At 44.6% G+C, this 13,881-nt stretch overlaps 1 protein-coding gene across 1 annotated transcript in view; it reads left to right on the top strand.

The window, feature by feature from the left end:
* Positions 1-13,881, top strand: part of LOC310866278 (signal-induced proliferation-associated 1-like protein 2) — a 102,058-nt gene that overhangs the window by 36,063 nt on the left and 52,114 nt on the right. Inside the window, 1 exon segment of the mRNA XM_083775851.1 lies at positions 6,799-7,073. Coding sequence (XP_083631977.1) covers positions 6,799-7,073 — 275 coding nt within the window.

Below are 13,881 nucleotides of genomic sequence, written 5' to 3'. Positions count from 1 at the left end.
CCACGTTATCTGTGTTCTGCCTCTGCCCTGTTGACAGCTGTGCTGGGTGACAGAGTTCTGTAGGCCCGGCTAGGCATCGTCTGTGTGACAGAGTGCTGTAGGCCCGGCTAGGCATCGTCTGTGTGACAGAGTTATGTAGGCCCGGCTAGGCATCGTCTGTGTGACAGAGTGCTGTAGGCCCGGCTAGGCATCGTCTGTGTGACAGAGTTATGTAGGCCCGGCTAGGCATCGTCTGTGTGACAGAGTTATGTAGGCCCGGCTAGGCATCGTCTGTGTGACAGAGTGCTGTAGGCCCGGCTAGGCATCGTCTGTGTGACAGAGTGCTGTAGGCCCGGCTAGGCATCGTCTGTGTGACAGAGTGCTGTAGGCCCGGCTAGGCATCGTCTGTGTGACAGAGTGCTGTAGGCCCGGCTAGGCATCGTCTGTGTGACAGAGTGCTGTAGGCCCGGCTAGGCATCGTCATTGTCCAGACAAAAGAAAAAACACGGTACGGCCATCTGCTTCCTCCTTGGTATCCAATGGCTTGCTTCCGCTCCTCGGATTGGCTTTATTTTTTCCTGTTGTAGTTTACATTGTATTGTTTATTTATTAATGTCTTGACGAGTCAAGACAACACTTTGCTTCCTCTAAACTATATACAATGAGCCCCGATAGTGAGACAAAGAAATATTTTAGCCCAACGTTAATCCCTGCTGGCTTTGGTCCCCCCTGGCCCTGCACTGCGTGAAAGGAAGAGTTGACGGGCAATTATGGGCACTGTATTTTGCCCATAAATCTCAAGTTCAGCAGCATATACAGTTAATATACGGTAATATACAGGTGTGATGGTACAATTTGGGAGTTTACCGGAGTTTGTTGGAAAGTTTAACGGGAGTTTCCTGTAATATACACATCCGTATTCCATGCTTTTTGTACAGTGCTCTTGGGCAAATGTTTGGTGAAAATGGCAGACCTACAAGCTCACAACACGGTGGGGACTCGACGCGTTGTGAGCTTTGTAGATCTGCTTGTCTGGGCTATTTTCGCAGAGGAGATTCTGTGTACACGGGGGGGGGAAAGGAGTGGGTCACGGATAGACCCCTGGGGGACCCCTCGGTCAACCCAGTTTACGTACAGGGCTTAAGTGGATAAGCTTTTAGCTGAAAGTCAATCTGGTGTCTTGAATGTAAATGTACACGAAAAGTATTGGTTTACCAGTAAAAGGTCTAACGGCTGGTTTCTAACAGACGTCAATAAACACTAATGTGCCTCTTTTACAATTCACAGTGAAGTCCCCCGTGTTAAACGCTGAGCGTTTACAAACGCATAAACTAACACTGTGCCCCTATACTGTACACCCAAGCCTCAGTTCTTTATGGGATTGTGATTGTCAGTTCTTCAGTTCTTTATGGCAGTTTGTCAGTTCATCAGTTCTTTATGTCATTGGGATTGTGATTGCTAAAGATAACTATACATGGTTTCTAAAGGTGAGGTTTCAAAAGAGCTTTGAAATAAAAAACAAGAATGAATCGGTCATAACTGTCAGGCGCAGCAGCAGGCTCCTTTTTAGTGCCCGCTTTAGTTCGATACCGATGTTCTTTTGTTGGTTCACTCACTGTGTTTTAATGAAGGCTTTCGTCCGCGTTGCAGCGTTCAGAGTATGGGTTTTTATGCCGTTCATGAAAAGTTGTCCACTACGGTTGTCTTTACAGTCGTCAGTACTAGTTGTTGTAAACTCTAATTACTGGACCCTCGTCTGGTTCTGACAGACAGGTGTGTGCAGGCTGGGCAACTCATGATTATTATAACACTAGTGGTGCGTGCACATGTAGTCCAGACGCTTAGTAAGCACCTGGCAAACATCTTTAATGATGCCAGTTGAGGGAGTGCTTGGAAATATGCATAAGTCCTTTGACTATACTTCATACATATATCGCCTCAAACAAAAGAAGATGCGATCGCATATTTACCATATTTTAAAGGATGCGGGGCGTCATTCAGTCTGTCCTGAAGGACAGTGCGGGATACATTACCATTTATGATTAGCCAAACAACATCAACTCCCCTCATTAGCTATGCTAATCTCCCCTTCAACTTAAGTTTTTCTGTCCGCTTTTATCTGCTGGATTTGCGAGGTAAATTCAGACACGCTCAAAAGGCTATAAAGGCATTAAATAAATAAGCAGCAGCTACTCGCGTTACTCAGCCCCGTGTCATCAAAAGCAGCGGTAATAGGCTTATTTCCCAGTATGAGCGGTCACCATACTGACTGTGTGTCCCCCCCGTCCCCCTCCCCCCCCCCAAGGTGTCTGTGTTTGCCTGAATGTGTCCCAGGGGTCGGCTGGTGTTGTGTTTCATTGGTGAAGGATTTACAGGCGGCTGGGCCTGTGATGTAATGTGACCCACAGGCAGGCAGCACGGAATGAACAGATTGGCCACTCTCTAACATAACATGCAGAGAGAGAGAGAGACAGAGAGACAGAGAGAGACAGAGAGAGAGAGAGACAGAGAGAGAGAGAGGGAGGGGGGGGGGGGGGGGGCACTGGACCAGGGACGTGCACACATAGACATCAAAGGGGGCTTTCACTTCTAGTGATTTTTACTAGTTGACTAGTTTACTAGTTGTTTAGTTGTTTAACTACCTATTATGTATTTGTACATTTATATATCACTCATTCTTGAGATGAGGGACAAAAGTGGAAAAAGCATGTCCCACACATAAGAGCCTTATTTATGTTAAAAATAAATTAATTCATAAAAATAAAAGCACTTGCAAAGTTATATGTAATACAGTTGTGTATTCTTATGACATTAATTTCATTATAATTATTTTCATATATTAAGGGGTTTAGCGGTGACGAAAATGGAGCCCTGTGTCTCCACCAGGCTGAAGGCATGGGGGGGGGAGAGTATGTTTTGTTTCTGTCCATCCATCCGATTACTTTTAATTAATTCATCTTGATCAGAACTCCACAATGAATTCACATCACTTGACAGTTTTCAGTGGCGCTGCGTGCGTCTGATGGCAATGCCAATGTTTGGCGTTTAGCAAAAAAGGAGGACATGAATTGATGAATACTTGGGTGTCAAAATCTTAATACAAAGAACAATCGTGTCTCTGTTCTTCAACCTCACATGACAGCGTTGTGGGAATATTTCCTTTGTTTATCATTTAAAACAGCCCTGATATGAAAGGCCTTTTCACATCAGTTAGCGCTGTCCTAGATTCACTACACTTTAGCACTATTATTCTGAGTGGAATGGAAAACACACACAGTGCTGAAGAAAGGAGTGAGACAGTGAGTCACCCTAGATTTACGGCAATGCTCCTTGAAGTTATAAGGAATGACCAAAAAAAAAGAGGTTTGGCTTAACGTTGTTTCTGAAATAATGCTGCCATCCTGGCAGTGTTGATTTCGTTGACTAAAACTATGACAAAAACATACATAAAGTTAAGCTATGATGACTAAAACTATGACTAAATATATTGACAATTTCATCAACATATTAAATAATAACATGATATTTACCTAGTCGAGTGAAAGTAGAACATTTCATGTGACTAAAATATGATATCTAAATGAAAAACTCTTAAAAGACTATAGGGCTGTATTTTGCGTGTCTTAAGTACCAGGTCTTATTCCCTAACTTGAGTAAACTAAAGACCTGGAGGCGTGATCAATGCTCTTTGGCCACTCAGAATAGCCAAATGGCATTGATCACGCCTCCAGGTCTTTAGTTTACTCAAGTTAGGGAATAAGACCTGGTACTTAAGACACGCAAAATACAGCCCTATGACTCAAAATGTGCTGTCAAAAGCGAGTGTTGATTTTGACAGCTCATTTTGATTCAGTTTTAGTCTTGGACATACTGTACTACAGGTCATCCTTGTAATAAGACGTTATGGAGGCCCGCTGAAAGCTCCGACTGTATTCTGACAGCAGCTTTTGTATGTCTGTGCACTTTAAGCCATTTATGCCTGACGTCGAAGAAAATGTCCTCTAAAATATATCTGAAATACCTATGTTTCTATATCAGAGGTGCTCAATATTTCATGTCAAGAACCCCAAAAATTATATGTAAACAGCCGCCGACCCCCATCTGAAAATATGTAGTTCCAGGGACCTCCTAGAAGCAAAGATTTGAGTTAAAAACGTTTGCTCTGAAAGAATATATATTCAAAGACTTGCGCCACATTTTCACGATTTTTCAAAAAATAGCAGACCTACAAGCTCGTAGCATGGCACTCGGTGCCGCGCAACAAACACCAAAAGGGGTTCCCGCCCAAAATGGATTAAAACTCCATTGTCTTGTCTTGTTTGTCACAGCAGCAGCAACAACACAAACTTTATAGACCACCACTCTGCCATTAGTGCCTTATGAGATAATTATGCATTTGGGCCTGATGACATCCTTAGACACATTCATCTTCTCAACGGATTGAATGGAATGCCCAATGATGACATTTTGAAAGGTAATATTTAGGCTTATTATTAATTAATGTCTGACGAAAGGGCAGTCTGATTAACTTGCTGCAGCGTGGATAAAAAAACCCCCATCAAATGTCTGACTAATACCTAGTTTGATACGGCTTGCCTTGGCAGACTTCACGAGTTTGTTTAGCTGTCATCTCACCCAAGAGCTCCTCTAGAGTAGACTTGTCTATTTTACATTTGTCAAAATGAACAACAGATAGATTAAAATAATAACTTGGTTGTGGTTCATATAATTAGGTTATGTTCCTTCACATCTTGGCTCCTGTAGATCTCTGTCAGTTACTCTCAGTGCTCTAAAGTTTTTAGGCAGTCAGCCTAAGAAAACTGTTTTCTTAGGCTGACTGCCTATGATATGCTGTCAAATTGAAAACATATATTGGTCAAAATGTCTTTGGCAATCTCGGCACAACTTCCAGCTTTCATCAAGGCACATACGCTCAGTCCATATACCTTAAAAGAGTTCCTCTAATGAGCCTTTTGATCAGTTACTTAGTGATGTGGATTCAAGCCATGTGGAGACGCAGGGAGGCTAATGGCAGGCGTTAGCTTCATCACGGCTGACTGACTGGGAAACAGTCTCTCTCTCTCATGTGGAGTTAGGGTCTCTCTCTCATGTGGGGTAGGGTTTCTGCCAGTGAGAGAATCCGGTGAAGTGTTGACAGGTTTTAGTCTTCTAGTTAATGTGTCCGTGAAGCCAGCTGCCACTCCCCCAAGACAAATGGAGGTGGTCAGCAGAGGATTGACCCGAGACTAATCTGATGGGTGATTAAACTAGATCAGATGGAGAGTGTTTTTCTTTCTTTTTAAGTGGTGCAACCACTTCCTTAAATGACTATGTGTGTGTGTATGTGTGTGTGTGTGTGTGTGTGTGTGTGGCTGGGTGGGTGCGTCTGAGCATGGTTGTTTTTCACCACCTGTGCGCAACCTAACACACACACAAACACACGCACATATTAACTGTACTGTATATATGGTGATTTTGGGTGTGCCAGTACAGTACAGTACAGTACAGTACAGTACAGTACAGTACAGTACAGTACAGTACAGTACAGTACAGTACAGTACAGTGGCGCGCTACGAACTTGTAGGACGGACATAGAAACATAGCTTTTTCAGAAAACTGTCAGGATGTAGAAGACATTTTTAGAATCTGATCTCAGGTCAAAATGGGTAACAATTGAGTACTTTTTCCACTACTGCATACTGTACAGTACAGTATGTCTGGGGGGAAGTTGCAGCCCTCTACAACGGACGCTGCAAGTAGCAAATAGATGCACATTTAGTTTTCTTTTTAAGACCTCCAGCCTGATTTGACACGCTTGGCTCTGAGTCCGTATTCCGTTCCAAGTGTGCCTGGCATCCCCCCATGCTGCACACTATGCATGCGACGTGTGCTATGGGAACCCCATGTAGGGAAAGTTTCCTCAGAGGCGTGCATGTGTGTGCGTGCGACGCCATGCATGTGTGTGTGTGTGTAGTGTGCATGCGTGCGTGCATGTTCATGTGCGCAGCATATGTGTGTTATTTGGCAGCCACTCTGCTGTTCTTAGGCTTACTCTGTTAGCTCTGTGATGCGTCCACTTATTTACTTCCATTTGAAAAGGTTCTTGGGATTTAGTAAAACAAACACGGTCACACCACCTTGCCTTAGGACACGGCTTACTTTATGCTCCAGTCGTCGTGGAGAAGATGTGCAGCATTGAATTCTTTGTTTGGGTGGTGGTGTGCATGTGTGCGTTCGTGTGTGTGTGTGTGTGTGTGTGTGTGTGTGTGTGTGTGTGTGTGTGTCTACTGTACATTACAGTCAGAATGTACATACTATACTCATGTGCTGAGGGACCTTTCCTCCGTCTCTCTCTGTCTCTCTGCATTGGAGTGATATCGATTTCCCAATATCCGTAATATCACTGAGGTCCTTCTCCAATGTGCAAACCACTTAACCTGCCCTGTTTTATACTTTGGCGATAAAAACAAATAAATAGCTGATCTAACAAGCTCACAACGTATCACATCATGGCACGTTGTGAGCTTGTAGATCAGGTGTTTTTTGAAAATGGTAAGATTTTGAAACATAATGAAATGCCTCAAATGCCGACGCCACAAAGTTAGGTTGTGTGTTTGTCAATGTCACCAAGTATAAATTCTTCATAGATTTGTGATCGGTGCCGCGCTACGATCTTTCTTTTCAACGGCTAACGTTTAAAATAATGGTTAAAACAAAAGTGGTTAAAACTTAATAGCTAAGGCACGTCCTCAGGGTCTAAATGGGTTCATTCATTATTATTATTATTATTCATTATTCCATCGATTCCATCCCCTCCAGATCGCGACCCGCGGCTGTGAGACGGTGGACATGACGCTGCGGCGGAACGGCCTCGGCCAGCTGGGCTTCCACGTCAACTTCGAGGGCATCGTGGCGGACGTGGAGCCCTTCGGCTTCGCCTGGAAGGCGGGCCTCCGGCAGGGCAGCCGATTGGTGGAGATCTGCAAGGTGGCCGTGGCCACGCTGACCCACGAGCAGATGATCGACCTGCTGCGGACCTCCATCACCGTCAGGGTGGTCATCATCCAGCCGCACGAGGACGGAGCCCCTCGCAGGTACGGAGTAGTCACCTCCACCTCTCTCTCCTCTATTCCCTTGTTGTTCTACGGATGTTGTGGCATCATGTTGTGATGATGCCATTATAAGAACTTGAGTTCTGAACGGGCCGGGAAATTAAGGCCCGGCCCTAACTGGTCCGACCCGAGGCCCTGCCCGGCTAATTAGAATGGGGTGCATACTTAGTTTAGACTAGTCATCGGTTAGACATGGGTTAAGGTTAGGTTTAGGTGTGCTGCCCCGTGGGAGGTTAGGTTTAGGGTGAGGGTTTGGGATAGGGTGCATACTTAGTTTAGATTAGTCATTGGTTATACATGGGTTAAGGTTAGGTTTAGGTGTGCTGCCCCGTGGGAGATTATAGGTTTAGGGTGAGGGTTTGAGATAGGTTGTAATTGTAGGACTAATGACTGGTCTAACCAATGACTAGTCTAAACCAAAAACTGTCTATAGATTTTAGGCCCGACAGGCCCTAAAACATCGGGTCAGGTTAGGGCAGAATTTGAGAACTCTACACAGAGTAAAAGTGAAACGCCAGTCAGCACCATCTTCATAATAGATAAATTATGTATTTAATTATATAAAAAACAGAACAGTGGTCGGGGGTCGGGTTCGCAGAGTTTGAGAACTCTGCAATATTGTTGGGGAGTTGTCTGTGTTTCTAGCGAAAATGTAAAGGCTCATGCATAGTCTGGATTTTTACCACTGCTCCGGTGGTAACATGACCACCACTCCGGTGGTGAGGTGACCACCGCTCTGGTGGTGAGGTGACCACCGCTCCGGTGGTGAGCTGACCACCGCTCCGGTGGTGAGCTGACCACCGCTCCGGTGGTGAGGTGACCACCGCTCCGGTGGTGAGCTGACCACCGCTCCGGTGGTGAGGTGACCACCGCTCCGGTGGTGAGCTGACCACCGCTCCGGTGGTGAGCTGACCACCGCTCCGGTGGTGAGCTGACCACCGCTCCGGTGGTGAGGTGACCACCGCTCCGGTGGTGAGCTGACCACCGCTCCGGTGGTGAGGTGACCACCGCTCCGGTGGTGAGCTGACCACCGGAGCGGTGGTCACCTAACCACCGAAAATCCAGACTATGAATGAGCCTTAACTAATTCGGCGGCAGTAACATTAGTTAGCGTTTTCTCGCAGTCAGTCGACTCTACATATCCATACGAGTGAAGCTGGGAAACCGACAGGATGATTTGATCATTTTTCAAACACAGTTCTTACATGAGGCGATGGAAGATCCCCCTTTGGGGATTACAATGCAAATGTAAAAATACACAAACCCAAGGAATAGCGCCCTCTAGGGATATTGTCGTCAGACTCTACATTAATCCCATAAGGCTGTTTCTCATCTGTTCTCCACTGCGGTTCTGTTATTTAAAGGAGAAATGAACACCCCAGGAAGGTAGTTGTAAGCATAATAGAAGTCGACGGTGCGTCCTCTCTCGTGTGTTGCTGCAGCTGATCTAAATTAGCTCATTTTGCTCTCCATATTGGCGATGATTTCCATGCAGAAAGAAAGGCTTAGAGACACAGTCAGGGTTCTTCTTTTTTCTTGTCACATTGGGGTTGATGTTCCTCGCTGTGAAGGTTACACACAGTGATTTCTCTGGAGAGGAAAAGCTCTCACGTGCGTGCGACCCTGTGCGTGCGTGTGTGTGCGTGCGTGCGTGCCTTGTGAAAGAGACGGAGACAGTCAGCGTTTCTCACTGATGATAATGAGAAGAGCTTGGTTGATTAATGGCTCAACTCATCCTGTTCTAGTCAGACAGCTCACACGCTCGCATTGCTCTTTTCTGTGGGATTCTTTTTCCATCTTCCGTCTTCTATCCAGCAATTACCATGTCGTGTATTTATGTATGGCTTCTTAACCCATATAGACCCGGGGACGATTCTACAAATGCCTTCTAAATTGTGACAGTTTTTTTAAATACCTCATGTTTCTGTATCAGTGGTGCTCAATGTCTCGGACCCCAAAAATTATGTAATTGGCCGCCAGACCCCCCCATCTGAATATATGTTTTTCCAGGGACCCCCCATCTGAATATATGTTTTTCCAGGGACCCCCCATCTGAATATATGTTTTTCCAGGGACCCCCCATAAGCAAAGATTTGAGCTAAAACCGTTCGCTCTGAAAGAATATAATTATACATTCCAAGATTTGCGCCACATTTTCACGAAAAAAAAATAAATAGCAGACCTACAAGCAGCACGAGCTTGTAGGTCTGCTATTTTTCAACAGCTAAAGCATGACATAATGCTTTATAACACACCAAAAGGGCTTCTTATCCCGCCCAGAAGGGGTTAAGAGATGCTCGTGCACGCGCGCACGGCGGGAAACGGCATTGCTAACGCTAATTGAAAGGGAGACACGAGTTTCAAATGATCCTTTGTGATTTGGGCCGGCGGATGAGATGAAGGCTCCGGCGCGGGAAAAAGGAAACACTCCGCTTCCAAACGCACACCTGCTTGTTTTGTCTGCGAGGCGCTCGGCTCTACCAATGAAAGCATTATCCATTACGCTTTCACCACGCTGCGCTCTGACATCTTTGTTTTGCTGTTTTGTTCAGAAGGACAGATTTTGTGCAGACCAAATATTATATGCCGCGCCAGTTTGTGCCTACGCACACACACACACACAAGCACACACACCAGTTTGTGTCTACGCACACACACACACACACAAGCACACACACACACCAGTTTGTGTCTACACACACACACACACACACACACAAGCACACACACCAGTTTGTGCCTATACGCACACACACAAGCACACACACGAGTTTGTGCCTACGCACACACACACAAGCACACACACCAGTTTGTGCCTACGCACACACACACACAAGCACACACACCAGTTTGTGCCTACGCACACACATACTGTATAGCAGAGTGGGTTTACTGTACACAGCATGTGTTGGGGTTTAACGGTGGTGCAAAAGATACTCACATGTTTTACTTAAGTAAAAGTATCAATAATGCAATGTAGAAACACTTCGTTACAAGTAAAAGTTCATCAAAATGTACTTAAAGTACCAAAAGTACAAAGTATATTATTTCAAGTTTTCAAATGTGTAAAAATATTAGCAGCTAGCATATACTGTAAATGTGCTGTAGCGCTGAAGTGTATAATGTATGTTTTTTTTTAATAAATAAAAATCTACAAATAATTGTAGTGGAGTAAAAGTACAATATTTGCCTCTGAGATGTAGTGGAGTAGAAATAAAAGTATTGGAAATTGGAAATACTCAAGTAAAGTAGAAATTGTACTTAAGTACAGCACTTAAGTAAATGTACTTTGTTACTTTCCACTATGGTGTTTAAGTCAGTTGTTCAACAGCTTTAAATAGTTCATACAGTTAGAATGATATGCCAGTGTGATTGGGCTAGTAATGTAGGCTTTACCTGTTCTTATGTTTGCTGATAGGCATAAAAGGCACACAATCTGTTCAGAAATTGTGTTTTTGTCAAAAGAAATTTAAAGATTGTCACAACCATCATAATACGCAATCGACGTGAACAGCTAATGGGTTCTTCCCTCGCCCTCGTGACCAAACTTTCCACAAAGTTTCATTCAAATCCCCCCCTAACGAAAACATAAATAAACCCCACATCCCAAAGCCTATAAAGTTCTATTTTGCTAAGCTCTTGAACCTCTGCATTGAAAGAGTGCAGAACCAAAGCCAACAAAATCCGTTGTACAAATCTTTTGGCAGATGCGCCAAAAGATGCGCGTGAGTGCGTGCAGTGTGCGTGCGTGCGTGCGTGCGTGCGTGCGTGTGTGTGTGCGATACAGTAACTGTATCTCAACTTTCGCATCGTGGTCTGGCATCGGAGGACTGACATATTTGCTCCCCCAGATGGTGGGCCTAACGGGCCTGCTCTGTGAGTCCAACACAACAGCCTCTCTGGCAGCAAGCAGCCCTAATCCTCTTAACCGCGATCAGTGTGATGATACAGTATACTGTGATCATACAACCATGATCGGAGTTCATGCGAGCAGAAAGCAGTCAAAACAATCATCTTCCAAAACTCAACCTAGTGTCGACAATCAACATGCCCACTTTTCTTTTTTGCCCAGCTTGTTGGAACCCGGATTATGGAAATGGAGGGGGGGGTTTGGTTTGTTTGTGCCCGTGCAGCATGTGTTGATTTCGTCGACTAACACGAAAAATGTTCGTCGACTACTTTTTTCCACTGACGAAAACTAAACGGAAATTACATAAAAACTAAGCTATGATGACTAAAACTAAAACTAAATATACTGACAATTTCGTCGACAAAAACTAAACTAAAAAAAGAGAAGAAAAAAAAAAGAAGAGAAATGAAGTATCTTCTCAACCTTCGCGCCGCGTTGTGAGCTTGTAGATCAGCTATACTTTCACTATACTACTTCCAATTCATGGAATTTATTTGATTTTGTGTTGGATTTCTTCATGAAATTATTGAAAAACCAATCATGTTTTTGGGGGATTTTAACAATAGTTTAAAAAAATCGATATAAATGAAGTGACCCATAAACATTTGTCCGCGACCCACAAATGGGTGGCGCTATATGCCAATGCAGACAGAAACCGTGTTTTAGAGTAGACTACCGTATATAAAGATGGCTCTATGCCAATGCAGACAGAAACAACAACATGCATTAACCCATTCTGAACGGTCACCCATTTTGGTGTCAGCATCATGTTATGCTTTAGCTATTTAAAAATAGCAGATCTACAAGCTCATATCGCGCCACCGAGTGGCGCGATATGAGCTTGTAGGTCTGCTATTTTTGAAAAATCGAAGAGCGACTGACATTTTTTAGAATCTGATCTCAGGTCAGAATGGGTTCATCAGACCAGTGTGTGTCCGGCGGAAACCTCGTATGAATCTGATCTCAGGTCAGAATGGGTTAAGTCCTCCCATACTGTAATGATCTGATTGACCCACATACATACAGTACTGTATGTATACTGTATGTCGCGTGTGAACAGATGTGTAGGGCAGATTAGAAGTACGTTACTACTGGGGTTACTGAAGGGACAATATCTGCTTCTTAAGGTGATTTATACGTGGAGCGTGCCAGTGTCGCTCACTGAAAACAGACAATTCACCCTTTAAGTCCCGTCCGTGGTTGTGCCCCTCTTCGCACCCATTGGCTGCCGTTTCGTGGTTGGACAAAAAAACATCCTCTCTCTCTCCATCCACTATACCATTGAAATAATGTGTTTTTTCAGTTGCTTCGTATTGATATTCTGTGCGTTCCAACTCTTATTTTAAACTTGGTGTCAGTAAAAAAGGAACATCACAGGTGCAACATGGTGACTGCTCATGTTTGTTTTTAGGGGTTTTTTTCTCCAAAAATGATGTTTTAGTGAATTCAACATAAACAAGGCAGAACCAGGGCGGAACAAGGCAGAAAGAGCCTGCTGGTTAGCCAGTCAGGGACCAATCAGAAGGCTGACAAAATGGTGAATCGGGTCGCCTATTTTCGGTATGTGCAACACGGCGTTGCAACCAAGTATACATCCTTACTGAAGCACTAGTGTTCAGCTTTATTTGTGGCATGAGAAGTAGAAAAAGGGTTTTGTAAAACCCTGTGAATCTTCTCTCCAATCTCTCCCGAATGCATCGAGAGGTGAGAAGGTCGTTGGTGAAAGAATCTTGAGGGCCCTCAAACTCTTTTCGCTGCTGGTTCTTTGAGTTGCTAAAGTGTTGCCGGTCGACAATGAGTGCTCCAGTTTCTCCACTATTATCTCAGGGGAATGGAATTCACAAGGAGCCCAGTGCCCCCCCGACACCCGTCCCCCCCGTCCCCCCCGTCCCCCCCAAGGCGAGAGATGAGGGCCCAGACTAACAACAATGGACAAGAGTCTCACGACCTCCAGACAATACACAGCCTCTAAACGGCTACCGTGACAGGCAGAGATGTTTTCATAAGTCCATTTGGATAGGAGTGGCTCTGTTTGACTATGCTCCGGCCGTGTTGTTTTAAAATTAGAAAAATGTCAGCTAGTTTATTTAATCCCCTCCTCCGTGGCGGATATGCAGTGTTTGTCTGTAATGCTATCTGGGCTGCTGAATTTACCGTGACGGTCATAGAAAAAGAAACATTTAGACCCCCCTGCGTCTCCCTTTCCTTTTCCTACTTTTAGAATGCATCCCTCCGTTTATGCCTCGGAGGGATCCCACGATTTTGTAACCCCATTTTTTACCCCCGTGTCAATCATCTAATAATGTGATCCTGGGCGCTACACACCCTCCGCCAACCTGGGGAGAGAAACGGACTTGAACTCATGCTTCCTTCATGCCATGAGTGTCCAAGTCGCTCCTTAAACACCTGACAGGGGGGAGTGTCCCTGGTTGGACGTAGCGAGTGGAAGGAACACGTTATTCTAACCAGAAGGTCTTTACTCTTAACCCATTCTGACCTGAGATCAGATTCTAAAGATGTCTTCTACATCCTGACAGTTTTCTGAAAAAGCTACGTTTCTATGTCAGTCGTTCTTTGATTTTTCAGAAATAGCAGACCTACAAGCTCGTAAGCGCGCCACTGCCATCTGCTATTTTTCAATAGCTAAAGCATAACATAATTATAACACCAAAAGGCCAAATGGGTTAATATACTGTAAGCTGTTAAAGCCTTGAAAGGCGTCACTACGCTCTGCCTCAAACTAAATGAGATATGGCTCTAATATTAGTGCTGCCTAGAGCTGTATGTGTTTACAGTATACACTGGAGCCAGGATGTGGTCCTTGCTCAGTGCAATGCCAGAGTCGTTTACATCACCTCTCTGGAAGCTTTATATTAAACA

Source organism: Protomyctophum parallelum (genome assembly GCF_964188405.1).
Source record: "Protomyctophum parallelum genome assembly, chromosome: 10".
In the NCBI taxonomy this organism is placed as follows: domain Eukaryota; kingdom Metazoa; phylum Chordata; class Actinopteri; order Myctophiformes; family Myctophidae; genus Protomyctophum; species Protomyctophum parallelum.
The sequence above is the reverse complement of the archived record's forward strand: the minus strand, read 5'-3'. Positions and strand labels throughout refer to the sequence as shown.